General features: G+C 33.2%; 5 protein-coding genes across 6 annotated transcripts; 2 read left to right on the forward strand and 3 right to left on the reverse strand.

Moving 5' to 3' along the window:
- Positions 1-2,677: 2,677 nt before the first annotated feature.
- LOC128392499 (uncharacterized) lies at positions 2,678-3,106 on the forward strand. Its single transcript, XM_053352526.1, has one exon. It carries the CDS (start codon positions 2,678-2,680, stop codon positions 3,104-3,106), a length of 429 nt encoding a protein of 142 aa, XP_053208501.1.
- Positions 3,107-6,023: 2,917 nt separating this feature from the next.
- Positions 6,024-7,913, forward strand: LOC128392500 (uncharacterized). The gene is made up of 2 exons (XM_053352527.1): positions 6,024-7,430; positions 7,842-7,913. Exons 1-2 carry the CDS (start codon positions 6,024-6,026, stop codon positions 7,911-7,913), a joined length of 1,479 nt encoding a protein of 492 aa, XP_053208502.1.
- A 163-nt stretch (positions 7,914-8,076) lies between these two features.
- On the reverse strand, positions 8,077-8,835 carry LOC128392501 (uncharacterized protein F54H12.2-like). The gene has a single exon (XM_053352528.1). It carries the CDS (start codon positions 8,833-8,835, stop codon positions 8,077-8,079), a length of 759 nt encoding a protein of 252 aa, XP_053208503.1.
- A 5,920-nt stretch (positions 8,836-14,755) lies between these two features.
- On the reverse strand, positions 14,756-19,069 carry LOC128392502 (cubilin-like). Its single transcript, XM_053352529.1, has 4 exons — positions 18,951-19,069; positions 18,760-18,874; positions 15,502-18,702; positions 14,756-15,445 (listed from the first exon to the last, which is right to left on the reverse strand). The coding sequence occupies exons 1-4, from the start codon at positions 19,028-19,030 to the stop codon at positions 14,756-14,758; spliced, it is 4,086 nt and encodes a 1,361-aa protein (XP_053208504.1). The 5' UTR covers positions 19,031-19,069.
- A 456-nt stretch (positions 19,070-19,525) lies between these two features.
- Positions 19,526-26,332, reverse strand: LOC128392289 (cubilin-like). 2 transcript variants are annotated; one of them, XM_053352292.1, is made up of 9 exons: positions 26,055-26,332; positions 25,860-25,971; positions 22,846-25,762; positions 22,574-22,779; positions 21,773-22,517; positions 21,289-21,684; positions 21,058-21,216; positions 20,850-20,960; positions 19,526-20,791 (listed from the first exon to the last, which is right to left on the reverse strand). In XM_053352292.1, the coding sequence occupies exons 1-9, from the start codon at positions 26,144-26,146 to the stop codon at positions 19,566-19,568; spliced, it is 5,964 nt and encodes a 1,987-aa protein (XP_053208267.1). In that variant the 5' UTR covers positions 26,147-26,332; the 3' UTR covers positions 19,526-19,565. The 2 variants fall into 2 exon arrangements, with proteins under 2 accessions (XP_053208267.1, XP_053208266.1); XM_053352291.1 differs by having other exon boundaries at positions 22,574-25,762.
- Positions 26,333-27,884: the final 1,552 nt, after the last annotated feature.

The following is a 27,884-nucleotide window of genomic DNA, read 5'->3' on the forward strand; positions in this document are numbered from 1 at the left end:
TGGTTATCTTGGTCATCTTGGTCATCTTATCTTGGTCTAATTTCTTATCTTGTTTGCTCATTTGGATTTGTTGGTTCTCTTTCCTTTTGGTCATCTGGTACTTCATCGGCTTAATCATCCAATCTTGCCTTCGTTTTCCTTTGCCCCGTTACATATTAGATTTGCACTTTTATTCCATCCTTCTTTTTGCAGCTGTTTTCTTATTCTTTTCAAATTCTATTAATCATCTTTGTTCATTTTCATATAACACAGGTAAATAACATGTTTAAAGCTGTTCCAATGTCACCTCTTAAGTTGAAAATTGTAAAAGAATCAGATATTGATTCTGAAACAACTATGGAAGATCAGCAAGATGATGAACCAATCAATCTTGCTGATTTCCGTTTCAAAATAACAGACTTTTTTGCCATTTATATGCATTTCGATGCTGAATGGCAGAAAAAGCTGTTAAACACCATAACCTCTATTGATTATGAACGTTGGTTGTTCATAATCAATAATCGTTCATTTTACAACTTTTGTAATGAATATGATCCACTTTTTTATGATTATATTGACATTTCATATACAAAATATTATTAATGAATAAACTTACATTTGTTTTTATTTCCTTCTGTCTTTTTTCTTTTACTTCAGGTAAGATGAAGATTATTTCGGAAACGGTTTCTTCCACCCCTATGATTTCGGGTTCGAGAATTCCTTCAAAGGTTTCTTCATTTGAAAAAATACTTAAACGGGATAAACTTGAGTCTCAAATGAAGCGCTACCTTTCAATACCTAAGAACGATTGTTGTCCAACAGAGAACACAGGTTCTGTTTGTTTAGCTTCATCACTTGTTAAACTTTTGAAAAAGATACATAAAAGAATGGAGCTTAAAACAATTCATTGTAACCGATGCTCTAAGCACAAAATATTGTCTCTTGATGACAATAGAAAAATTCATTGTAAAATTAACCAGGAAAAATATGTCAACCTTTGTATATTTGCCTCAACTTTCAAGTGTCCAAGGGTCAGTCAAGCTGAATCTTGGTTAATCAAGTGTCGATATTTGAGACACAAAATGAAGAAATGTATTGATCATCGATTGTATACATTAAACCTGAAAAAAGAAATAGAATTGAAAAGAATTCTATTAAATAAAATTTTGTTATAACATTGATATTTTTTCTTTTTCATTTCAGGAAATAAAGGTAATGTTTTCACCAATATTTGAAGTTTGGGAGTGTCCTACCATGAAAGCTGCTCTTGAAAAATATCTTTTCATGAAACAGGAAAGAAATAGATACTTAACATGTCCATGGGCTCCAAGTAGATGGGTCACAGTTTTTCAAAATGGTTTTTTTATGAAGGAAGATTGTGTTCAATGTTTTGCATGTGGACTTGAGCTTGATCTGTCTATTTTGAGAGAAGACATTGCATACATACACAAGTTTTTCAGTCCAGAATGTTCTTTCTTGAATGGAAAAGAACCAAACTTGAAACTGAAAAAAGTTGGTTGTGTGAATTTATATTCATCGAAACCAATTCTTGATTCCACCTCCAACAAGGACTTACCTCCCAAATTGAAGGTTTCGCGGGTTGTTAGGACTCAAGATGATTTGTTACAAATTTTCTCTGAAGACGAGTTTGTCATCAACCCTGAGAAAGTTTTTAACCTGTTCAAGATAAGGATGAACCGTGTTTTCTCTTTCAACAATGCTCCTCCTCCGGTAGCTCATAAAAACTATTTCGTTGAAAGTGGATTCTTCTGGACCGGTTTTGAAAGGGTTGTACAATGTGCCTTCTGTAGAATCGCAATTGATGGGAAATTACCTGGGCATCCAATGGTGGCTCATAAGAAACTTTCACCTGAATGTCCTTTTATAGCAGAGTCGAGTTATGAGACGAATGAAAAGGATTCATGTTGTGTTTGTCTTGAAAAGGGACAAACAATGCTGTATTTACCTTGTGCTCATTTAGCAACATGTATTGATTGTGATGAAGTTTTGTTGAGAAACAAAAGTCCTTGTCCTATTTGTCGACAAACAATTACAAAGAGAATTAGTGTAATAAAACCTTAATTAATAAAATTTTATTTTTTCTTATATACATACTTTCAGATGGTTTCATCAATCTTATTCAACCAACGCGATTATGTCGAAACATTCATTAAGAATAAGGAGAAAGATGATATTGTGTTTTGGATTTCGAATACTAAGTATCGATTGTTGAAGCCAGTGTTCATACAGAGACTTAAAAAACATCACCCAACGATATCATTTACAAAATCTTTAACCTTGAAGTCGAAATTATTTGGTCCTTATATTCGAACCAACAAGTTTGAAATCAAAATGAGATGTACGATCAACCTATCCCTTCAAGAAACAAATCGTAACTAAAGCTTTTTTTCATTTAGGTAATGTTGATGACTGGTTGATAGATGTCGTTCTATACTTTCTTTGGTCCAACGAATTGGTTTTTCAACCATTAACCATCGGAGATAAAGTTCAACTACTTTATCTGTTGGATTATTTCGGCATTGACATAAATAAATACTCAGTTGCATCAGATTCAATGGAAAGATTTAGGTCAAATTTAATAACTTTATCAAGGATAAATGAGTCAGTTAACGCCCAACTATCTCACCTGATTTCAATATAAAACCAACAACTAACATGTACAGTTTATTAATCAATCATGTCTCGATCACTCTACTTTGTTAAAATGTTTCCTGATGTTCCTGTTCCATTTAAAGCTACACCAAGGTCTGTTGGATTTGATGTATCATCTTATGAAGATACCATTGTTCCTGCTCGAGGTCAAGTTATTATTAAAACTGGGTTAAAAGTGACTCCACCTAAAGGGACGTATATACGTTTAGCTTCAAGGTCTAGTTTGGCCTCAGAAGGAATAACAGTTCAAGGTGGAGTTATCGATCCTGACTATACTGGGGAAGTTAAGGTTATTCTGTCTAACAATACAAATGAACAGTTTATCATCACAAAAGGTATGCGTATCGCTCAAATGATATGTGAAAAAGCTACATTTGCTGTTCTTTATCAGAAAGAGGAGGTGGAGACAATCACTACTCGATGTGATTGTGGGTTTGGCTCTTCAGGTCGATAATTGTATAAAAGGAAGGATAGAAAAGAGAACTTCATCATTCAGTTTTGATTCATCAGTGAAACAACATCAAAATGTATTCCAGCAACTCCAATAATGTTCCAACTCAACAAAATTCTCCGCCAGCTGAAAGACCAAGATCGACCCGTTTCGAGGACAATTTTCAACAACTCATGACCTGTGAAATCGCTCCTCTTATCTGGATCTCCGTAAACAAATCAAAATCAATCGATTCAACATTTGTTGATATACGGAAGAAACGAGAAAAGATGGTCAATGGTGTGAAGATGTTTATCCCTACAAAATCTGGACTCTTCTTACGTCTGGAAGAGTATGAAAAGCTAAAGGATCGATTGGTATGTATTACTGAAGGTGAACAACGGAAGTTTGAGTTTACTATAGCTCCAGGACGAACTGTATCCGGTCATCTTCGAGTTGATGGATGTTGGCATTTTTCAATCAAAACTGAGGTGAAAGAATCTGTTCTTACTCTTACTGGTTCTGAGATAAGTAAGATTGCGGCTTATTCAATTCCAAACAGTGTCTTTGCTGCAATGGGGGAAATCATCTGGGGGTGAATTGAAACTTGATTCATTTATTAATCTTTTTATCTTTATCATTATTTACTAACATTTTGACTATATTTTATCCTATTTACTTTGTATCCGTTAAAATTCAATTTTAATAAAAAAAAACATGAGCTCAAATGATGACCTATTTAACTTATTTCGTGACTATAAAAAGAAACAAAGGAAGAATAATTACATGAATGATGGCTGTTTATTTCATTACTCTAGTACTTATTATACTCCTTCTGTTACTTGTTTTAAGAATATATCTATTAGATAGCTTAGAATATGATGGTATCAGGATATAGATACGCCTATTGACATGATTAAAACCTTATATAAATCGAATACAAAATCTGTTTACAATTCAGAGTATAACATGTTCAAGTGTAGCAAGTGTCAGGAAAGCTTTACCAAACATAAATCTTATCTTATACATAGAAGAGATTGTAGTTTCAAGTCTGTTAAATGTTCAACATGTGATAAAATTTTCAATAAAAATAGTCTATTCGTAGACCATCTACTACTCTGCAAAAATTTCAACAGAAATTTATCAACTTTAACCAGTGATTTCACCTACACCCTACACAAGAAAGCTTTCAAAAATGTTTTTGCCATCTATGTCAAAACAGGAAAATGGTCATCATTGGAAAGTTTATTTACAAATGAGCGTCAAAATATTGAAAATTTATTAGATTCAATTCTAAAAACAATAGGGTCACATAAAGTACAAGTCTGTGTTTTACTAAGATTTGTTAAACAAAAAATGGATGGTGATATTGATACAACTGAGATTTACAAAGTGACTCAAATGAGACCATTTACTCATATATCACAGTTCGATGAAACGATGTCAGCCTGGGCTCAACATCTCGATTCAGTTGTTGATCAATTTACTCAAAGAGGAAGTGGCTGGGTACTTAAATCGATAAGTACAATCGAAATAAGAATATGTAAATTGAAAGAAAATAGTGGTGGATGTTCATCAGTTAAATTACCACCAATGCTCTTGAAAAAGAAAAGTTTAATTTCACCAAACTGTCAAACCCATTGTTTTAAATGGGCTGTTTTAATATCCTTACATCCTCAGGTTAAGGATAGAAAAAGAGTATCAAAGTATAGGAACCTGACTAGTCTCTACGACTTTACTGGTATTGATCCGATTACACCGTTCTCCCAAATCGATAAATTCGAAAGGAGAAACAAGATTTCAATCAACATTTATACACTGACAATGGATAAACATCGAAAGATTGTTCCATTGAGGGTCAATAAAAACCCTTCGAGTAAACATGTAAACTTGTTTTTATATAATGACCATTATTACTGTATAAACAACTTCAATGCTTTTGTACGAAACAACAGGGCTTGGGAAAGGTTTTACTGTCCTTATTGTTTATCAGGATTCAGACAAGAGTATTTGTTATCGAACCATCAAACCTACTGTAAAGATGTCACCGCTCAACGTATATTACTACCAGGTCAAGGAAAAGTACCAAAGATTTGTGAGTTTTATCGTTTAGATAAAACAATAGCATATCCTTATGTTGTTTACGCTGATTTTGAGGCCCTGGTTGTTAAATCAGATAAAACTTTAGGTAATAATACCTTTGAATATCAAAAACACCAAGCTTGTTCATTTGGACTCGTGGCAGTTGATTGGAATAATCAAATTTTATCAAAGAAATTTTATCGAGGGGAAAAAGCTGCTGAAAAACTTATTGAAACTTTATTGGAGCTACAGATGTTCTTAAGAGAACACTTGGAAAGCAATAGTAAACCAGCAATACTTTCCAATGAGGAACGTGAAGCATTTGAACAAGCTTTAGAGTGTTATGTATGTAATGAGCCTTTAGTTAATGATAAGGTTTTAGATCATTGCCATTTAACTGGATCATATCGAGGGCCAGCTCATAACTCATGTAATCTTAAACTTAGACTACCACATAAACTACCTATTATTTTTCATAATCTCAAAGGTTACGATGCTCACCTTATAATCAGTGGGTTAAGATCAAATTTAGTTCAGAACATAGCCGTCATCCCTCAAAATACAGAAAAGTACATTGCTTTCTTTATGGATGACTTTATCTTTCTAGATAGTTTAGCTTTTCTCCTTTCAAGTTTAGATACATTGGCTAATAACTTGTCTACTGAATCTAAATCAACATACTTGTTACAAATGTTCAAAGAAGATGATCTACCTCACATACTTGGAAAAGGATCTCTACCTTATGAGTACATGGACTCTTGGGATAGATTCAATGAGCGCGCGCTACCACCAATCGAATGTTTCTACTCATCTCACGAAAAAATCAATCGATCAACAATCTTATGATCGATTGATTGATATGTGGAATCATTTTGGTTGTGAAACACTGGGTGAATTTCATGATATTTATTTGAAAATTGATGTGCTACTTTTGACTTGTATCTTTCAAAATTTCAGAGCTACAAGTATTAATCAGTTTGGCTTGGACCCATGTCATTACTTTTCAACACCAGGTTTAACATGGGACGCCGCTCTCAAGTCAACGAAAAATAAGTTGGATCTTCTCACTGATATTGATATGATTTTAATGATGGAAAAAGGTATCAGAGGTGGTATCTCGTGTGCAATGAAGAGACACGTCATTGCTAACAACCGAAACTCTGAGAATTATGATGAAACAAAACCCTCATCATACATCACATATTTGGATGTTAACAACTTGTATGGATTTGCACTGAACGATGTCCTTCCCATGAAGAACTTTTCTTGGGTGTCACCAGATTTGTTTGATTCTACAATTGAGACGATAAGAAATGGTAATTTGGATGGTGATACTGGTTATATTTTAGAAGTAGACTTGTTATATCCAAGTGAATTACATGACTATCATAATGACTATCCTTTAGCGCCTGAAAGATTATCAGTTAAAATTGAATGGATGAGTAAGTATCAAAAGGATTTGGTTGCTAAAATAGAAAGTCAAGGATTAAAACGTACTGAAACTGAAAAGCTCATCCCAAATTTGTTTGATAAACATCATTACGTCGTTCATGGTCGAAATTTACGTTTCTATCTTGACAAGGGATTAAAATTGAATAAAATCCATAGAATAATTAGTTTTCATCAATCAGCTTGGTTATCACCTTATATTCAAATGTGTACAAGTAACAGACAAAAAGCGGCAACTACCTTTGAAAAAGACTTTTGGAAACTCATGGTCAACTCATTGTATGGAAAAAGTATAGAAGATAAGAGGAAACATACTAAAGTCAAGGTGATACAGAATGGTAAACAAGCTCTTCAACAAATTCGTAAGCCAATGTTTGAACAGTTTTTCATCTTAGAAAATGATTTAGCCATTGTTAAATTACGAAAGTTTGAAGTCAAGCTCGATAAACCCATTTACTTGGGGTTCACTGTGTTGGAACTATCTAAGTTACACATGTACAAACTTCATTATGATTGTTTCCGGCCGAAATATGGTGAAAACTTATCACTTGTATATACCGACACTGACAGTTTCATATATCATATACAAACTCAAGATATTGTAGCTGATTTAAAAGAACTAGATTATATCATGGACTTTTCTGATTATCCAACATCACATATTCTCCATGATAATTCAAATAAGAAAAAACTAGGGTACCTTAAAGATGAGATGAATGGAGAAACCATTGATGAAGTTATTGCCCTGAAATCAAAACTTTATGCTATCAAATATGGAACCAGAAAAAAACTTACCGCCAAGGGAGTACAAAAGGCTGTGATTAAAAATGAAATCTCAATAGAAAACTACAGAGATTGTCTCTATGAAAACGCCATTTATCATCATATTAATCATAGATTACAATCTAAAAATCATCAAATTTCTTCTATAAGACTAAACAAAGTTTCATTATCACCAATGGATGATAAAAGATTTATACTTGACGATGGAGTATCTACACTAGCTCACGGACATTATAAAATTGTACACAAATAGTTGTTTTAATAAATATTTTTTATTATAAATTCATTAATTTCTGAATTACATTTAATTAATGGTAAATCCTTGTTTTCAAAACAAGACTCTAGAAAAAGAATACAATACAATCCACATTTTATTGATAAATCTCCTTGGTAGATGTAATGATTATATTTGAATCCATTGAATTTACAATTTCTTTCCAAAAAGGAAGTGATTAAATCCAATGGTCTATTACCAAATGAATCAAAATATAAACCTGGTCCATACTCTGGAATATAGATAGCTGTCCAATGGGACCCAGTTTTCCAACTTGGATCAAGGTTTATCACCATACCAAAAGGTTTAGCTAATATTTCAAAAGGTAATTTATCAAGAGGATAAACACCTTTGAACTGTGAGTATTTTTTCAATCTCGAATCAATATCGATTGTAGTTAATGCCATCAATAGTCTGTAATTATATTCCGCGATGAATCGATTTGTAGTACGTTGTCATGAACACCAAAAACTATCATGTGTAGACCTGTGGTTAAAGCGTCAGTAAATTGAATATCTATTCGAGCGCTACCTCGTTTAATCAATGATAGAGTCCCAGATTCATTGGTAAGAGTACCGTCATCACTTAAATCAAAAACAAACAAAGGGTGGTTCTTTGCATAGTCTTTGTACTTGATATTAATTTTAGGTATTCCATTCTCTTGGTTCATTGACCGGAACATGTTGTAGTATTCACGAACATAAATACTATTCTTGAAATCCGGTTTATAAGCAGAAGCTGGTATCTTTATTCCATTAACAACAAAAGCAATCTCTTTAATATTTCCGTGTTCAAATTTGAACGGATCAGTTTGTATCTCTCCGTTGAAAGACTTGTCAGATACAAATCCAATAATGACCCTTCGGGGTAGTTGACCATTATACACATTGTCAATGCTATTGGCAGCGAAGCCACTCACAAGGTGATATGATTTAACCTCATTACGCTGGAAATAGTATTTTACCATTGAGTTGGTCAAGTTTTTTTCAATTGTCATCTGAACGGGCATAAAAAGTTTCACTCGTCTTACGAAAAGTGAAAGCTGTTGAAATTTCAAATTGATTGGTCCTTGAGTGGAACAGGTCAATCCAAATGTATCTGGTGCCAATTTAAATCTTAATGTTATCGGTACACCATCGATCAAAAATTTTTCTTGTTGAAACATTGGGGCATGTATCGGAAGAATCAAATCAAAGTCCTTTTTAACACGCTCAACTCTTACATTTTCATCGTCATCAATCAGCTGACAAGCATCAATTGGTGACTCATGTTTGAAGAACAAGTCATCGAGATGTGATTGATAATGAAATAAACTATTACCTGGATTTAAATTGACACTACCAAGATAAACATCACATTGTTCAAACAATGAAGTAGCGTAGTTATTAACAGGAACAATTTTGTCACCATCTTTTATTGGATCTTTGTATTCAATTTTAATTTAGCATGTAAATATGTAGCTGAAAGATCAGTATAGTGTTCAGAAGGGAACTACAAATTCAAATATTTTGAATTGTCTAATGACCAACTGGACGATACTCTACATCATACATTGTCTCGATGACCGTTTGTGTTGGAGGAACACTAAATAAATCTAGTTCAGCTATTGTTGCTGGTGTCGAGGAGTTGTGAATAAATTCCATCTTAATTATTGAAAATGTCTCGTTTAGTTGTCTTTCTCTTTTTGATTACGCTCTTGGGTGAGCGTTTCTTCACTTTTCGTAAAGTTACTTTTGTGACAGTTTTCTTTCTTTTATATAATCTTTTGTTTCCACTACCGGTTTGTGACTTTGTTTTTATCTTTTCTAAACCTTTTGTGGCCAAATCAGAAACACTGTCTTTGAAAGCTTTCTGAATCTGTGGATCTTGTACAACACGCTTACCAAGAGTAACACCTTTATCTAAGGCTTCTTTTCCAATGTATTTCAAAATTGGCATGGCTAGTCTTGAGAAAAAACTTCCAAATCCATAACCTCTTTGATATCTAGGAGCACGTACAATTCTTATGTCATTGAACCCTGAACCACTTTGATTTGTGTAGTAGTGATTAAAATCACTATCTTTAGGACAATATGATTTACGGTACATGTTTAGATGACAAATAGTTGATATTTCTTCTTTATACAACTTTTGTCTTCTTTCTAAAATCTAAACTTAAAAACATTCTTCCACCAGATTCAAAGTATACCTGCTCTCCAGAGTCATGAGTAGCAAGCACTGATATTTCACCAATGTGGTTTTTTCGAACAGGGTAATATATTCGATGAGAGAACGTACAATATCCAGTATCTTTGTAGATACCACTTGTTAATGGTAAAGCACGTAACACAGGTGATTGAGTCCCACCTACTATATGATCTTGGATAATATCAGTATATAGATACATTAGAAATATCGCGTCATTTTTCTTGGCTTCAAGGTTAAATTTTTCTGTAGGATTAAGAAAAATCCTCGATTTATGAAAGTTGAGGTCTGAATCTTGGACATGATTCATTCCTAAATATTTTTTCACCTCTGTAGTGAAAAATGGAGCATAAATTAGACCGCTGTAAACCCACTGATATGGAGCTTTACCAAAAGCAAACTGCTTTGCTTTCGTATAATTACCATCAAGCCAAGTGTCAAGTAAAACTGTGTCTTTGTGTTCTGGGAGCACTTTTTCAATTATATGTGTTGATGATTCATTGTCAAAAATCATCCCCAAGCTCAATTGATTTTCACTTATTTCAAGATTCTGATTTATGACATCATTTCGGGGGGCAAAGGAAGGAGGTTTGAATGCTTCTTTAAAACTCTGATTTAACTTTTCAAACACTTTTTTACGGGGCTCTGATACAAAAAAACGAATCGTTTGTTCAGGAGAAGCATCAACCCATTCAGCATCCTGGAATAGGATTTGACGTCCTGTAGTCTGCTTGTAAAAGTATTTGGATTTTATTTTATATTTTATTTCAGCTTCTCCAGAGAACTTGAGAGGAAAATAAATTTCGGTTAATGCAACTTCCCAATCACCAGATAACTCTAAAGGAGGGTCAATTCGGTTTTGAAAAGAAGAAATTGTGTTGTTGGGATATATGTCCATTGACCCATTTGAAACTAAGTCAATTGTGAATGATGATTGTTCTGTCATTTCTTTTCAGATAAATTGTCCAGATCCCAGACCCAACTATCGAATTTCTTTGGCCATCCTTCCCATCTCACAAAGTACTTATATAATCTTTTTTCTCTATCGTAATCTTTTTTCAAGACCTTTGATACTCTAAATCTTGCATTAGGGTCAAATGAAACTTTTTGAAGCTCTTCTGGATAGAAAATTGATGATATTTTCTCTCCAGCTAGATCTTCAAGTTTATATACGAACTTGGTAGGTGTTTCTTTAACAGATTTCACTTTAAATACTTCATCTGTCCATCGTTGTGTTGTTCCTTTATCAGATGTCTCATTTAGAGGAATTTTAACTATATCGTTTACACTGAAACCTCTTTTTCTGTTCTTATCTGATTTCAATGATGATTGGATAGTTGTGACAATCGATTGTTGATTTTCTGTGTTGACAGAGCTAGGCGATGTTTTTATTGTTCTATGATATGAATCGTTGTAATTATCAACAATCAACTGTAAGTCATCAATATATCGCTGTGTATGCTTCCAATAAATATAACGATATATTCGTGAACGTAAAGTCCTAATCAATCTTTCAACAATAGCACACTTAACTGAATTGTCAGTCGTTGTAAAGTAATGGACTCCATTTGTTAAACAGAACTGGGTCAAAAATTTGTTTTTAAATTCTTTTCCTTGATCTGTCTGTAATTTCTCAGGTTTTCTTCCTTTGGAAAAAATTTTATTGAATGCTGTTATAATTGAATTGGCTGATTTATTGACCACAGGTTCTGTCCAAGCGTATCTACTAAGGACATCGATAACTACAAGAATGTATCTTTTACCATCATTCTCCGAACTCCAATAAGACATGTCCATTAAATCAGCTTGCCATTGCTCATCGACTCTATCAACCAAGATAGGTAATCGTAAAAACCTTTGTTTCTTGGCTCGAAAATTAGTGTATGTATCTTGACCTTTCAACCACTCCTTTACATCTTGAAGTTGTATACTTGAATCGGTTTGTTTAGCAACATTGAACAATCTATCAGCTCCACCAAAACTTCCTTTACTCTTGATATCATAGTAAACACTTTTCAAAAGATTTTGATATCGCTCCATTTAATGTTAGTTGAAGGAACCGGTTGTGATTTTTCCTTTTTTATTGACTTTCTTATGACCTTATTCTTTTTAAAGTTTTTAATTGCTTTGGATAATGAATCTTGATAATCTTTCAATACAGTTTTATCAATACTTGATTGTTTTTCTTGTTCAGCTGGTTCCGAGAGGTCTACTTTTATTTCATTGTTTCTAAGAATTTGATATTCCTTCTCTGGTATCAAAACCATTTTATTAAGTACATTCATTACATGTATCTATCTGCCAGTTTACCTCCGAGATAAGATAGTGCTGGCCAAAGTAAAGCAGGAAGAAAAGCTCCTCCTGATTGAATAATAATTTCTTTTCTCTCTTTCAAAGGAACACCAGATTTCTTGGAAAGTCTTCTCAATTGTTTTTTGTAGGGTAAAATCTTTATCTTCTGTTGTTGATCTATTGGAATATTCCCGTTTAATGTATTTTTACTTATCTCTGATATTGAATAATAGATACACGACTTTGCCTTTTTTAATATGATGTTTCTCTCTTTCTTTGTCTTTGCGTTAGCAAGTTTTCTTAATGTAGGAAGACACTTTTTAACGCCTTCGATAGACATATTGATTGATTGATAATTGATAATTTCTTTTATATAAATTCAAAGAGAATAAGCTATCATTGGATCATCATTCTCATTGAAAATATTGGTGATTAATCTTACTTTATCATCTGTGTCAGGTTTCAGATCAATGAATAAGTATGAATAAGGTTTAATTGTAGCGTTTTCAAAAATGTTTTGGAATTTTTTAATCTTTGATGGAAACATTTGCCTAGCAATGTTTGTTATCATAGATTTATCTCTTGGATTCTTGTAACAAACAACATACTGACTATTTAAGCTTATGTTCCGACTTTCCTTTCCTCTAACAAAAAAGTTTTGGGTTATGAGTATTACAGAGATATTTCTATGGTGTGAACCTCTTGTAAATAAATTACTTATCAATGTTTGGTTACTGGCTTCTAACATTAAGTCATCTATCACTATCCATTCAGGTTCATCCCCTCCTGCATTAGATAGATGTTCTTCTGATAGTCCCTCTATAAACTTTACATTAGGCATAGAATTAAACATTTTCTGATATTCACCATAGAAATATGTTATTTTCTTTGGTGCTGGATCACATATTTTACCAGCTGCATTTATCATATTACGTACAAAATAAGTTTTACCAGAGCCAGTTGGCCCTGATATGTACATTGTGAAAGGGTGTTTTAAATAAATTGAATAAGACATGATGATGATTTTCAAGTTTAGTTTATTTTTTATATTAAATTCTCATGATACAATTGAGGAAGGAGCTGAGCTTGTAGCACCATTATCTGAACTCTTGCCCGATCGAAACCTTGGAGTTGGAAGAAGATAACCAAGTGAAGATCCAAGTAAAGCTGTCCATAACGGTAGATTTCCAGTTTTTAAGACAATGTTAACAATAGCTGTTATCAACATTGATATCAATACAACTAATTGTACAGTGAAAAGAACTTTTTTACACCAAATTCTGTAGGTTTCGTTTGTATCCATGGTTTTTGAATAACTAGGTTATTTATAGCCCTGTCTCTCTTTATATTGATTCTGCTAAAGATTTAAACTTTTCAAAATATTTTGAAACATCATTATAATCTTTGATACCGGTTACTGTTATCCTTCCTGTTTTAAAAACGATAAAAATAACCTTGGTATCGTCCACTTTTATATGTGTTCCTGGAAATAACTCTGGCTCGTATGAGTACTTTGGAAACCTTTTGAGTATTGAATAATCAAAATTATCGGATAACCTTGAATGAGCCACGATGTTGACAACTTTGAAATTAATGTAATCAATTTTTGATGGATAATTGATACAAAAACGATTTATTAAATTGAAAGAGATTACACAGTTTTTAATTCCAGTTACAATAATTTTACCGGAGTCAAAAATTAATAAACACCCATCAACATACTTTAATATTCCCCCGGAGAATCGCCTGGGGTACCTTATTGATGGGTAATACATTTTTATTATACTTCGAGAAAGATTAGAGTTCAAAGTAAATGACATGACAACATTATTAACTGTAATGTTTTCACAAAGAGTCATCCTCGTTAAATGAAAGATTAATCAGTAAAAGCTAACCTTAATACTTTTCTGATTAGACGATCACATATCGGACATTTCGAGAGCTTGACAGTACAATTTGTACATGCTACTGCATGTTCACATGGATAGAAGATACATCCAACTTCCATCTCTTTACAAACTTTACAGTTGTATCGATCAATTTCGGTTCTTGATAGTTCAGCTAATGGTAACTCTCCTTTAAGATCATAGCACGTCTTAGCCAAGAACATTGTCCCACATTTTACGTATAGATAGTCACATTTGGAGTTATACTTCAAGTGCTCGATTAATGGATCGTCATCTGGCTGCCATTCATGTACGTTGAGGCCACAATGGAAACAAGATACTAAATCTCTTACACCCCTGTAGAAAAATCCAGCATCTACCAACTTTTTTATATCCAATTCTGGTTTAGGCCAATTGACATATGATTCCATTCGTTTCTGTGGAGTCCTATACTTTTCAGAGTAACATGTTTGATAACCAATACTTTCATAATAATCGATGGTATATTGCTCGAAATCAGCTTTAGCACCAAAACCACAAGCTTTACAAGATTCCATTTTGAAACTGAATGTTGATCGAAGTTTGACCACTCTTTTTATACTAATTGCTCACTCGGTTAGTAGGTCAAATTCAGATATAAATAGTTTTATTTGGAAATCAATAATCAATAATTATTCATAGATTTGTCAATAATTGATCTAATTAAAATGTCTAAAATGTTTGTCACATGGGGTGAATGACTGCGCTATCTTGTGTACTTTCACTACTACTTGCAGGTTTTTTTGTTCCACAAACTTTGGCAAGAAGGTTACCTGATTGGTTATATTCATGAATCGCTAGATAGTCACCAACAGTGCAATTGTCGTTTGAAGGTAAATCAAATGATTCAAATTCATAAGTCAACAGTTGCGATATTTTGTCTGAGTAAATGTTATAATAACAAGTCAAATTAAAATCATAAGGTTCGGGATAAAAAGGGCTTTTGATTTGGGTGTACTCAGTTATGACGAAATTACCACCACAAACATGAAGATTTACTGTTGCCTTAAATGAACTCGAACCAGCCCCTTCTTTGGTAACAAAATGAATGAACATACGATTATCTGATGTAACGACACTTGTTGTTCGAGCTATTGGACAGAATCGACCAAGTTTAGGTAGCAAATTCGATGGACCGTCATGAATGTCAACGTAAGTTGTATTCAAATCACACATTTTATCGTGATCTGGTATATCAAAGTCAATTCTTATAAATCTGTTGATTGGAGCTTTTATAACCCAATCACACTCAGAATATTCATCAGGTGGATTAGGGTATCCAGGAAGCTGAATTATGGCCGATGGATTTGATTCATTTAGTTCCACGGTGAACTCACATGGAGCTGATACTTGTCGATATGATAAAGAAAATTCCTGTGAAAGATAAAGCAGATTCGTGAAATGAACTATTCAGAGTTTAGGTTACTTACAAATTGTTCGGATGCAGGAACATAAGTTGATATAAAAAATTGATTCGAATCGGATATTATTTTTTTAGGTAAATTAGACCCACAATAGTGTCCAATGAATCGAGAGTTAGGCGAGTCATCATTGCGAATACTTAAATAACCATTAGAACAATGGTCATCATACGAACCCAAGTTAAAAGATTTAAATTTAAGTTCGACTCGTTGACCTTTTGGTACAACGATTTTCCATGAACAAGTTTCGAATGGTCCAAGTAAAGACGAATCGATATTACCCGTTGGTCCATAAAATGTACCACCACAAATCGGTCTCACTGTTATGTTGAACCCTTTTAGATTGGTTGATAAGTCACCGTAGTTGAAGAATGAGATCATCGATTGATTACCATGAAGAGTGAATAGTTTTTCTTTTGAATCGCAGACTATTCTATTTATTTTCCAAGCTTTTTCATGGTCAAAACTGTAATCGTAAAAAGAGACTCTATTCTTGGTACATTTTTCATCTGAGTGTAACTTAATATCCATCTCATTAATTTCGACTTGTAACTGAGTCCCCATAGGACTCGAAATGGTCCAACTACAATTCGTATCATTCGGATAAGAACTTGAAAGTAGAGTCAAGTTTTGATTAAGTTTAAGACTCGCAGTGTATTTACACAGATGATTAGGATCATCAATAAGCGGAAATGGAATATTCTTACTGACCGATGTCCAACTCAACAAGAATCTAGAAATGTAAAAGTTTGGCTTGAAATGGACAAAAGCAACTGACGAAGTTGTGTAAATTGGATTTTCACCAGCACGATAGCCACAAAACTGACCGAGAATCGAGCTGTTCACTGATAGACCATCATAAATTGTGATACTAGAATTGCTACATGAGCCGTTGAACGAATCATCAAGAATATCAATTGTTTCCAATTTAAACTTAATCTTATTCGAGTCACTGGTCTTAATTATCCAACTTTGATTGTTTTCCGATGAAAATAATCTTGGATAAGCGAACGATCCAATTTTACCAGAATCAGAGTTAATTTTCACATCTTTGATTGTTTTGTATGAAGCTTTGAATCCAGAAGCTGAACCATTAGCATGAGATTTAAATCTAATCCATAAACTTGGATAATATTGAGTCGATTTCAATTGAGGTAAATTTGATCCACAAAATCGTCCAATGAGTTTACCTGATTCATTTTCTTCACGAATCTCCAAATGATCCAAAGCACAGAATTGATCATATTTAACATCAAACGAATGAAACTTCAAAGAGATTAAATTACCTTGAGCAAGATTAATTTTCCAAACACAAGTTCGAGAAGGAGGATAATCATTCGGATATCCTGGTGAATTAAATGTTCCTTCCCAACTGTTGAAGACAAATGAACAATTATTCAAATTCCTAAGATACTCGAGCTTAAAGATAACATCACCTCTAGTTTGAATATGAAATGGTGCTCCATAAATACGAGGTAATGGGAGATCCGAGTCATTGTATCGAACTACGTGTGTTGAGCCATTCGATGTTTCTTCTTGTATCTCCAGGTAACTTTCCGAATTGGACTTAATTGCGAGATCAACAAAGTCAAAGTAAAATGTCAAACCAGACGATCGATGAGGTTCGAAAATGTTGTAATGATAGAAACACGAAGAGCTGTCACTTTTTATCGTTGGATAATCTAAGTTCGTAAATGTGGTTGACGTTATGTAGCTCGACAATAAACAATCCATGAGATAATTCAACTGAAACCCTCGTCCATGATGATAACTCTTAGAATAGTAGTCGATCAAAATGGTTTTACTAGAATTGAATCTGATTGGATAAGTTGGAAAAGAGTTACCACAAAATCGAGCAAGTTCCTCTTTCTGAGGAGTCAAAAATCTTAAATAATAATCAGTACAGTTGGTTGACCAAGGAATATCCAGATCTTCAATTATGATAGAAAAATAAGTTTCATAATTAACAAGTGACCATTGGCATGAGTTTGGTCCAACAAAACGGTTCGGATAACTGGGTGAAGCAATCGAGCCTTTGATTGTACGATAGCTACTTTCACATCGATTACTTCTTACGACTTTATAGTACAATCTGAATCCTTTTCCATTGAAATTTTCATCGACTTCCAGAAATATTGTTGCTTCATTTCTGGTCGTTAGAACTTCTAGTTGCTTATAAAGGCGACCTGAAAGGTTCAAAAGGCGATGTGACCTTGTATTCGGTCCGTCGAATATTTGTAAAGAGTCATTTCTCTCGATATGATATTCGTAAATGTACATTTCGATCTTGTGACCTGGTTTACCATGAATAGTCCAGAGACAATTGAGTCCATTTGGATAAGAATCTGGATAATTTGGAGAAACCAATTCACCTTCACTTTCAATAATTTCACCTCCACATCCAACTGGTTTCCACTCTAATCGGAAATAGAATTGATTATCTGGATAAAGATTAACAAAGTCAATTTGTACTTGATTATCAGAGATAAAAACTGGATCCAAATCTGTGACATCAACTGTTTGACAAAATGTTTTAGTTTTCTGATTACTGATGAATGATAAGTAACTTGTTGAACATGAAGATGAATCAGATGATTTAAACTTCTCAATGACCAAACTTATATTGTTTCCTTTTGGTACTTTAATTTTCCAAGAGCAATTAAGACTCTTTGAGCTCTGGTAGACTGGACTCTCTATTGATCCACTGATACCTTCAATGAAATTATTACAATCAGTTTCATAAGAAAATTTAAAACCTTTGACATAATCTGTTGATCCATTTGTGATCAACTTGATTGTCAACTCGTTGCCTCTTGAAGTAATCAAACTATTATCAAGTTGTTTCTGATTACAAGCAACTAATAGTTGAGAGTCTTGATCAGTTGGTCCATCGTAAATGATTAACACATTTTGAGAGCAATTAAGAGAAGAATCTAATTCCAAATCAATTAAATTAACAACCAAACGAGATCCATCTGATGTTTTGATCTTCCAAAGACATTCACCAGAGACATTTGGGGGATTAGGATAATTCGGCGAGGTCACAAGTCCGTTTGGTGAATTCAAAACTCCACCACATTGGACACTCCGTTTATCATCAGCAACAGTATCAGAATAAACTCGACTCGATTTGATTTTACGTTCATCGCGACAAGAAGATCCATCGAGACTGGAATCACATGAGTATAAATCATTTTTATAACTCTTAGTCTATTTAAAGAATATTTAATTTAACAAATTGAACTTAATTTAGAAAATAGTACTCACATTTTTTGTCTTAAGTTTCGATATCTCACGAAAAAACTCGAATGGGTTCGGACTATTCAGAAACCTAAATGTCGAGTTAGTCAAAGTTTCATCGCATCTTTCAATTTGTTTACACCTTAATCAGAAAAATGAAAAGTGAAATTAGAATATGACTGAGACGACCTAGAAAAAAGCATAAAATTTTCACTCACGTTAATTTTTTCAAATATGATGAAGACTGTACATGGAACAGGCAAAGCAAAAGCAGCACAGGAACTTGAATAAATCGCATTTTAATCTAATCTTATTGATTTGGAATAGCAACTTGATAAACTCTTCCAAGAAAGTTTTCCAAAAAAAAACATGAGCTTAAAACTCTCTCATAAAACTTGATTATTTTTTCAAGTTTCTAATAAAAAGTTCATTTTAATTTACTAATTGTTAACCTTGAAATTAAACTCAAGCGTAGTCAAGATCCTAGAATTATTTTAATCATCAACCCGTCAGTTTTTAACCATTAAAATCTTTATTGCTTTGAATTGAAAAAAGTGATTGAACTTAAAAAGTTACGTAACTTCTGAGTTTCGTTGAAACCTGTCAAGGAGATTTTTGTATTGATTAAAAAACTTTGATGGCACACGAATAACTTGTTTACTTCAATTTACTTTGATTTGAACAATTTCGGAAATGAGATGATTTCAAGATAGTATCGAGTAATCAAATTTTCGTTAAATATTCATGTTACCAAATTTATCGAATGACAAAAATCAGAATTTTTAAGTTTTTAGAATATAATGTTTTCATTTTTATTCATATTTTTTGCTATTTTAATTGACAATTTGATAATCGAAAGTGAATCCCCTTGAGTAACTGTCTTTGAATGCATTTGAAATTATTCTCAAATTTCCATGAGCTTCAATGCTTTTCGGTGGATTATCTCGACAATATCTTTCAATACGATTTTCTCCTGTTACTCTATTATCTTTTATTACTTCCATGTAAACTTCCTCACATGATCTTCCACTTATATCGAAATCGTTGAACTGAACAAAAATCTTATCATCAGGATCTTCTCCTTTAAATGTCCATTCACAGTAACCAATACTATAGAGAGCGAGATAATCAGGACTTTTAATAGTTCCATTTCCTCTTTTATCAATTGTTAATCGACAATATTTCGTTACATAGTAATCGAATCCATCTCCCCGACGATCATCTCCGTCTGAATGGAACATAAGTTTGGCTTTATTTTCCTTGAAGATGATCGACCCTGGTGAATTGTATCCACAGTATCGACCGAAATGATGCCAAGAGTTGTTTCTCCATTCATTGATATCGAGATAATCTTTAGAACAGTTAACTGAATCTTCGATTTCAAATCGCTTGACAAAAGTCAAATTAAGCCGATATGGCGGCTCAACTTCTAATAATGATTCACAATCTTGATTAGTCTTATATGGACCTTGAAATTCATGATATCTATTAGCACGTGAATTTTGATACTCTCCACAAGAACTTTGTGTCACTCTGTAGTTCAATGAGAATCCTTTACTTGTTTCATCACCATCACTTTTAAATACAATTGAGATTCCATCTTGATAAGTTTGAACGAACTGAGGCTTTTTCTTTGAACAATATTTACCAATCGAAGTTACTTCAAAATTATTGATTTCATAAATCTCTAAGTAATCCTTTGAACAGTCGGACTCTAAGTCGAACTCATTAAACTCAATTTGAATTTGTCTGTCCGTTTTTCTACGATCAGTGTTAAGAATAGTCCAAACACAAACAGTATCAATAGGATAATTCTCATGAGGCCACCCAGGAGTTGTTATTGTACCGTTAGATGATTTAATTGTTCCACCACATTGGCTAGTATGATAATGGGCTTTGAATCCACGATAGCCTAGAGTTCGAGTAAAATTCGCTGTGATATGGTAAAAGAATATAATCGAAACGGGAGAAATCACAGTGATTCTTTTCGAGCTCTGGCCACATAATATCCTATTATGACTGCTAAATATGCTGTGATAAGATTCTGATCCATCCCAAGCTGTAAAGAATATACATTAAATTATTCTTGAAATTCGGTTAACAAGTTAATTACTAACATTCTTGAAATGAAAGGGTTATCCTGCCATCAGAACAAATTGAATCGTTTTCAGCGGATCCCAAGACCTCAATCTGATCAAATGATATCCAAGGAGTGTAAGGTCCATATACTTTTATGAAGGGACAAAAAAAGAAGTGGTCAACACATCGTATACATGTAAGGAAATATAATTTACAAGGTATTTAGACAGTCTAATATGTACTCACCTCGACCAAAGTGATCACGATCTTTGGTACTGATGTTTTTCTCTGGGTCTCTAGTAATGATGTTCCAATAGCATGAGATCCTCGAACTACCGACAACAGGCTGTGAAAAGTTTGTCGAAATGATTGATCTCGAAATCGGATCGATTGAGCCTCCACATTCTTAATTATAAAAAGAGATCAGATTGGTTAGAATGAGAATAATATTAGGTGATTATCAATTGTTAATTTTACCTGTTGGTTGGTCAAAATGATATTCTGCTCTGAAACCTTGACCAGCTTCCAGACCAGAATAAGTTTCAAAGTAAACAGTTAATCTATTACTTGGTGATTGAATAACATAATTGTTGGAATTTAGTTCACAAGGAATTGTGATATTTTTTGTTGATATTTTTCGTAAGTTTTGTGAATTCGGTGTTTGTAGTATATCTTGATAGAACTCGATTCTAATTTTACCCACACAGTTTTCACCTGACTTGAGATTGTAACGAGTAAAGTTCAGTGTTACTCGTTTATGCATTGGCCCAGTAAATTTGTAGGTACAGTTCCGACCTACAGGATAAATTTTTGGGAATCGCGGAGATTCAATCATTCCTGGTTTATTTCCGTAGATATAGTCATTATAAATATCTGTTGAGAAAATAATTGTATTCATGTTAATGTAATTACAAATGTGATAATTCATTTGTACGACATCTTTTCTTACGAATTGACTTACTATCATTTTCGTAGTCGAACCAAATCTTGAAGCCTTTACCCGTAAGAGTTGAATCTGATTTGAATCTCATGAATAGTTTGTTGATCGAGCTATGAGCTTTTCCTTTCAAATTTTTCGTTCCACATTCTTTAGCTACGAACCATCTTGATAAAACGTATTTATGAAATTCTAAATAGTCACCTGAACTGCAATTCTCATTTGAAGGTAAATCAAGTGTAAGAAATTGAAAAGTCAACATTTTTGATATTTGTCCAGGATAAATTTTATAATTACAGGTCAGATTAACATCATACGGTTCGGGATAAGATGGACTTTTGACTGCTGTCTTTTCACGTATAACAAAAATACCACCGCAAACATGAAGATTCACTGTTGCCTTGAACGAACTAGAACCAGCCCCTCCTTTGGAAAGAAAGTGAATGAACATATGATTATCTGATGTAACGACACTTGTTGTTCGAGCTATTGGACAGAATTGACCAATTTTCGGTGAGAGCTGAGTAGAGCCTTCATAAATGTCAACGTGAGTAGAGTTTAAATCACATTTAATGTCATGATCTGGTATTTCGAAATCAATTCTTATAACTCTGTTGATTGGAGCTTTTATAACCCAATCACACTCAGAATATTCGTCAGGTGGATATGGGTATCCAGGAAGCTGAATTATGGCCGATGGAGTTGATTCATTTAGTTCCACGGTGAACTCACATGGAGCTGATACTTGTCGATATGATAAAGAAAATTCCTGTGAAAGATAAAGTAGATTCGTGAAATGAGCTATTCAGAGTTTAGGTTACTTACAAATTGTTCGGATACAGGAACATAAGTTGATATAAATAGTTTATTTGACTCTGATACTATTTTCGTAGGTAAATTACCTCCACAATAATGTCCAAGTAATCGTGAATCAGGCGAGTCACCATTATGAATACTTAAATAACCATTGGAACAATGATTATCAGACGAACCCAAGTTAAAAGATTTAAATTTAATTTCGACTCGTTGACCTTTTAGTACAACGATTTTCCATGAGCAAGTTTCGAATGGTCCAAGTAAAGACGAATCGATATTACCTGTTGGTCCATAAAATGTGCCACCACAAATCGGTCTCACTGTTATATTGAACCCTTTTAGTTCGGTTGATAAGCCGCCATAGTTGAAGAACGAGATCAACGATTGATTACCTTGGAGAGTGAATAGTTTTTCTTTTGAATCGCAGACTATTCTATTGATTTTCCAATCTTTTTCATGGTCAAAACTGTAATCGTAAAAAGAGACTCTATTTTTGTGACATTTTTCATCTGAGTGTAACTTAATATCCATCTCATTAATTTCAACTTGTAACTGAGTCCCCATAGGATTTGAAATGGTCCAACTACAACTCAAATCATTCGGATAAGAACTTGAGAGTAAAGTCAAGTTTTGATTAAGTTTAAGATTCGCAGTATATTTACACAGATGATTAGGATCATCAATAAGCGGAAATGGAATATTCTTACTGACCGATGTCCAACTCAACAAGAATCTAGAAATGTAAAAGTTTGGCTTGAAATGGACATAAGCGATTGAAGAAGTTGTATAAATTGGAAGGTAACCAGCACGATAACCACAAAACTGACCGAGAATCGAGCTGTTCACTGATGGACCATCATAAATTGTGATACTAGAATTGCTACATGAGCTGTCAAACGAATCATCAAGAATATCAATTGATTCCAATTTAAACTTAATCTTATTCGAGTTACTTGTCTTAATTGTCCAACTTTGATTGTTTTCCGATGAAAATATTCTTGGATAAGCAAACGATCCGATTTTACCAGAATCAGAGTTGATTTTCACATCTTTGATTGTTTTGTATGAAGCTTTGAATCCAGAAGCTGAACCATTAGCATGAGATTTAAATCTAATCCATAGACTTGGATAATATTGAGTCGAGTTTAATTGTGGTAAATTTGATCCACAAAATCGGCCAATGAGCTTACCTGATTCATTTTCTTCTCGAATCTCCAAATGATCCAAAGCACAGAATTGATCATATTGAACATCAAACGAATGAAACTTCAAAGAGATTAAATTACCTTGAGCAAGATTAATTTTCCAAACACAAGTTTGAGAAGGAGGATAATCATTCGGATATCCTGGTGAATTAAATGTTCCTTCCCAACTATTCAGTTCATATTTACATGAATCAAAATACTGTGAGTACAAAACTGTGAACAGAACTTGACCCTTAATGTGAAAATGAAATGATTTACCAAAAATCTGAGCTGTTGGAAGATGAGAAGAGCTATTGTATCGAGTAATGGCTGTCGGCTCATTTGACTCTCCATCTAGTAGATCAATGTAACTATCAGAATTTTGTTTGATCGCGAAATCAACAAAAGTCAATAGGGTTTGATTGAACTTTTTGTATGAGTTTAAGTGATATTGACACGAAGCTTGGCCACCACCAATTGGCAGATTATTAAAATTGCTCAACTCATATTGTTGGTTGTAAATCGTGCGCGTAGAATCACAAGTCGTTTGGTAAGTGACCATAAACCCTCGGCCATTATGTCGATACGATGAGAAGTAATAAATGACAATACTTTTGCTGGAATTAGATTTGATTGGAGTAGTTGGGAATTCATTACCACAAAGTCTGGTGAGTTCATCCCCTCTAGCAGTAAAGGAAAGATAATGGTCAGTACAATCTTCTGACCAGGGAATGTCCAGATCTTTGATTGTAACCTCAGTGTATCCCATATCATCATTAAGAATCCATTCATGTGTGATCGGGTTTTCATATCGATTTGGATAACCAGGAGAGGCTATTGAGCCAGTGACCAAATGAAAGCTACCATCGAATGGATGTTCATCATCATTCTCGGATCTGAACAAAAATTTGAATCCTTTTCCACCATAATAATTATCAACATTAAAAGAGATCGTTGCGTGATTTCTGGTTGTCTTAAGTCTCAAACGTTTCTTGAGACGACCAGAAAAGTTCACAAGACGATGTGACCTTGTGCTCGGTCCATCAAATATCTGCAATGAGTCACCTTCCTCAATATGATATTCATTTATGAAGATTTTAATGATATCACTTGGTTTACCATGAATAGTCCACAGACAATTAAGTCCATTTGGATAAGAGTCAGGATAATTTGGAGAAACCAATTCACCTTCACTTTCATGAATGTCACCTCCACATCCAACTAGTTTCCACTCTAATCGGAAATATGATTGATTATCTGGATAAAGATTAACAAAGATAACCTGTACTTGATTTTCAGTGATTAAAATTGGATCGAAATCTGTGTAATCAACTGATTGACAGAAGGTTTTAGTTGTCTGGTTACTGATGAATGATAAGTAACTTGTTGAACATGAAGATGAATCAGATGATTTAAACTTCTCAATAACCAAACTTATATTGTTTCCTTTTGGTACTTTAATTGTCCAAGAGCAATTAAGACTCTTTGAGCTCTGGTTGATTGGACTCTCTATTGATCCACTTATACCTTCAATGAAATTATTACAATCAGTTTCATAAGAAAATTTAAAACCTTTGATCTTATTTGTTGATCCATTTGTTATTAACTTGATTGTCAACTCGTTGCCTCTTGAAGTAACCAAATTATTATCAAGTTGTTTCTGATTGCAAGCAACTAATAGTTGAGAGTCTTGGTCAGTTGGTCCATCGTAAATGATTAACACATTTTGAGTACAATCAAGAGAAGCATCTAATTCCAAATCGATTAGATTAACAAACAAATGAGATCCATCTGATGTTTTAATCTTCCAAAGACATTCACCAGAGACATTGAATGGATTAGGATAATTCGGTGAGGTCACAATTCCATTTGCCGAATTCAAGACACCACCACACTGAACATTAGATTTATCATCAGTAACAGTATCAGAATAAATTTGACTTGATTTAATGCTACGTTTATCACGACAAGAAGATCCATCGAGGCTCGAATCGCATGAGCCATTTTTTACCTTCTTTTACATTTGTAAAATTGCAAACGAAATTTGTTGATTGAATTCAATTGTTGACAGTTTATTGATGTATTAATATATAAATTTATTTATTACTCACATTTTTTGTCTTAAGTTTACTCTCACGAAATAACTCGAACGGGTTTGGACTATTTAGAAACCTAAATGTCGAGTTAGTCAAACTTTCATCGCACCGTTCAATTTGTTTACACCTTAATCAGAGAAATAAAAAGTGAAATTAGAATATGTAACTCAAATGAGATGACCTAGAAAAGAGCATAAAATTTTCACTCACGTTAATTTTTGGAAATATGATGAAGACTGTACATGGAACAGGCAGAGTAAAAGTAGCACAGGAACTATTAAAATACCGCGAATTGTAGCCATGTGTTATGACAGTGGAATAGCAACTCGATCAATCCTTTTGAAAAAACTTTTCGGTAAACAAAAGTATCGATGAATAAATAAGTATATAAAAAGCTGAAACTCTTTCAAAAAACTTGATTATATTTTTTCCATTTCAATAAAAAATTCATTTGAGTTTAACCTTGAAATCAATCTGAATCTTATTCAAGGTTGGTTAAGATCCTAGAATTAACTTTCACCATCAATCACCAGTTGCTTATGCATCAGATTGATTTTTATATAAGTCAATCATCATAAATCTCTGGTTATTTTAGTTAAAAAAAGTGATTGAACTTAAAAAAGTTACGTAATTGGTAAGTTTCATGAGAATAATTGAAACATTCAAATCAATTTAATTTTTCCATCAGATTAATCAGCAATTAGCCAGTTCCATGGTTTATATTATATCGATTTTATTTTTAATTTAACTTTTAGGCTGATGAATAATTCTAAATAATCGTTTTATCATAACCACATATTAGTAATTCTAATAAACAAATCTTAAAAATACTAAATTCGTTCAGATGATTCATCCGTTCCAGGATAAATTAATGGACGAATATTCATTCGTACCAATCATCACCCTGACAGTTGCAAGAACAAGATTGTTGATAGATGAACAATAGATTATTATTTCTAAAAAGACAATCAATTGTTAACTAGTTAGAAATGGAAAAACAATAATTTCTATCATTACCGACACTAAGATTGACAGTGCCATTTATTCATGTCATTAAAAATCAATTGTAATTTGGGTACAATTTTGGAACATTATAGTGGGTGACAAAATTTTTCGTACACTGTTTTTTTGTCAAATTGCGATCCGATTAATTATTGATTAAAAGAGGGCAGTAGGTTTAGTTGATTAATTTGAGACAAATGTAAACAATAATTGATCAAAAATCACGTTTCTTTTTATAATTGTTGACTAATTGTGAAAATCGCTTGGGACAAAATTTTTCGTACACATCGACCAGATCAGTTTTCTTCAGAATTAGAACTAGGTAAGGTAATAATATTAATATTTTTCGATCAACAATTAAATTCTGGTCATTTTTTGTGATTTTTATTACCCTTTCTAGCCTCTAATATGCATTCAAGAGAGATGATAGAGAAGGTGAAATCACTTCATGAACTTGGTCAGGGATATCGAGAAATCACCAGAAACTTATAAATTACTGCTTCTTCTGTCCACTATATGGTTAACAATGAGTACAATCGAGAAAAAAATACCGTTGGTAGGCCGAAAATATTACAGCGGTGAGATACTTATAGAATAAAGAGAGAGTTCCGTATTCTTCGAGCTAATAATAATGTCAGCGCTCGAAAACTTAAAGAAAATCCCTATTTAGAATGTTCAAGTAGAACAATTAACCGAACACTAAGTGGATCTGGTGAAGAATACAAGAAAATAAAAAAAAATAAAAAATAACATTAACAATGAAACATAAGCAAGAACGTATTCGATTAGCAAAGTTATGGTTATCTCTGGTGGGAAAATAATCAATTAAATAATCGAAATGACAAACAATCAGTTCATAATATTCCCTGAATACACAAAGGAAAAGATCGAAGTGTATGAAAAATTTAGTCGCAAAGGTTTAAGCCGATTGTCGGAAAAATTGATCTTTCAATGAAAGTGGTTCTATTTTTTACTTCATCATGTTGCTATTTTGATAAATAGATAAAATTATCATTAATATTGTGACGGTATCGGGGT

This window comes from Panonychus citri, unplaced genomic scaffold, assembly GCF_014898815.1.
Source record: "Panonychus citri isolate SS breed McGregor unplaced genomic scaffold, ASM1489881v1 Contig00136, whole genome shotgun sequence".
Classification (NCBI taxonomy): Eukaryota; Metazoa; Arthropoda; class Arachnida; order Trombidiformes; family Tetranychidae; genus Panonychus; species Panonychus citri.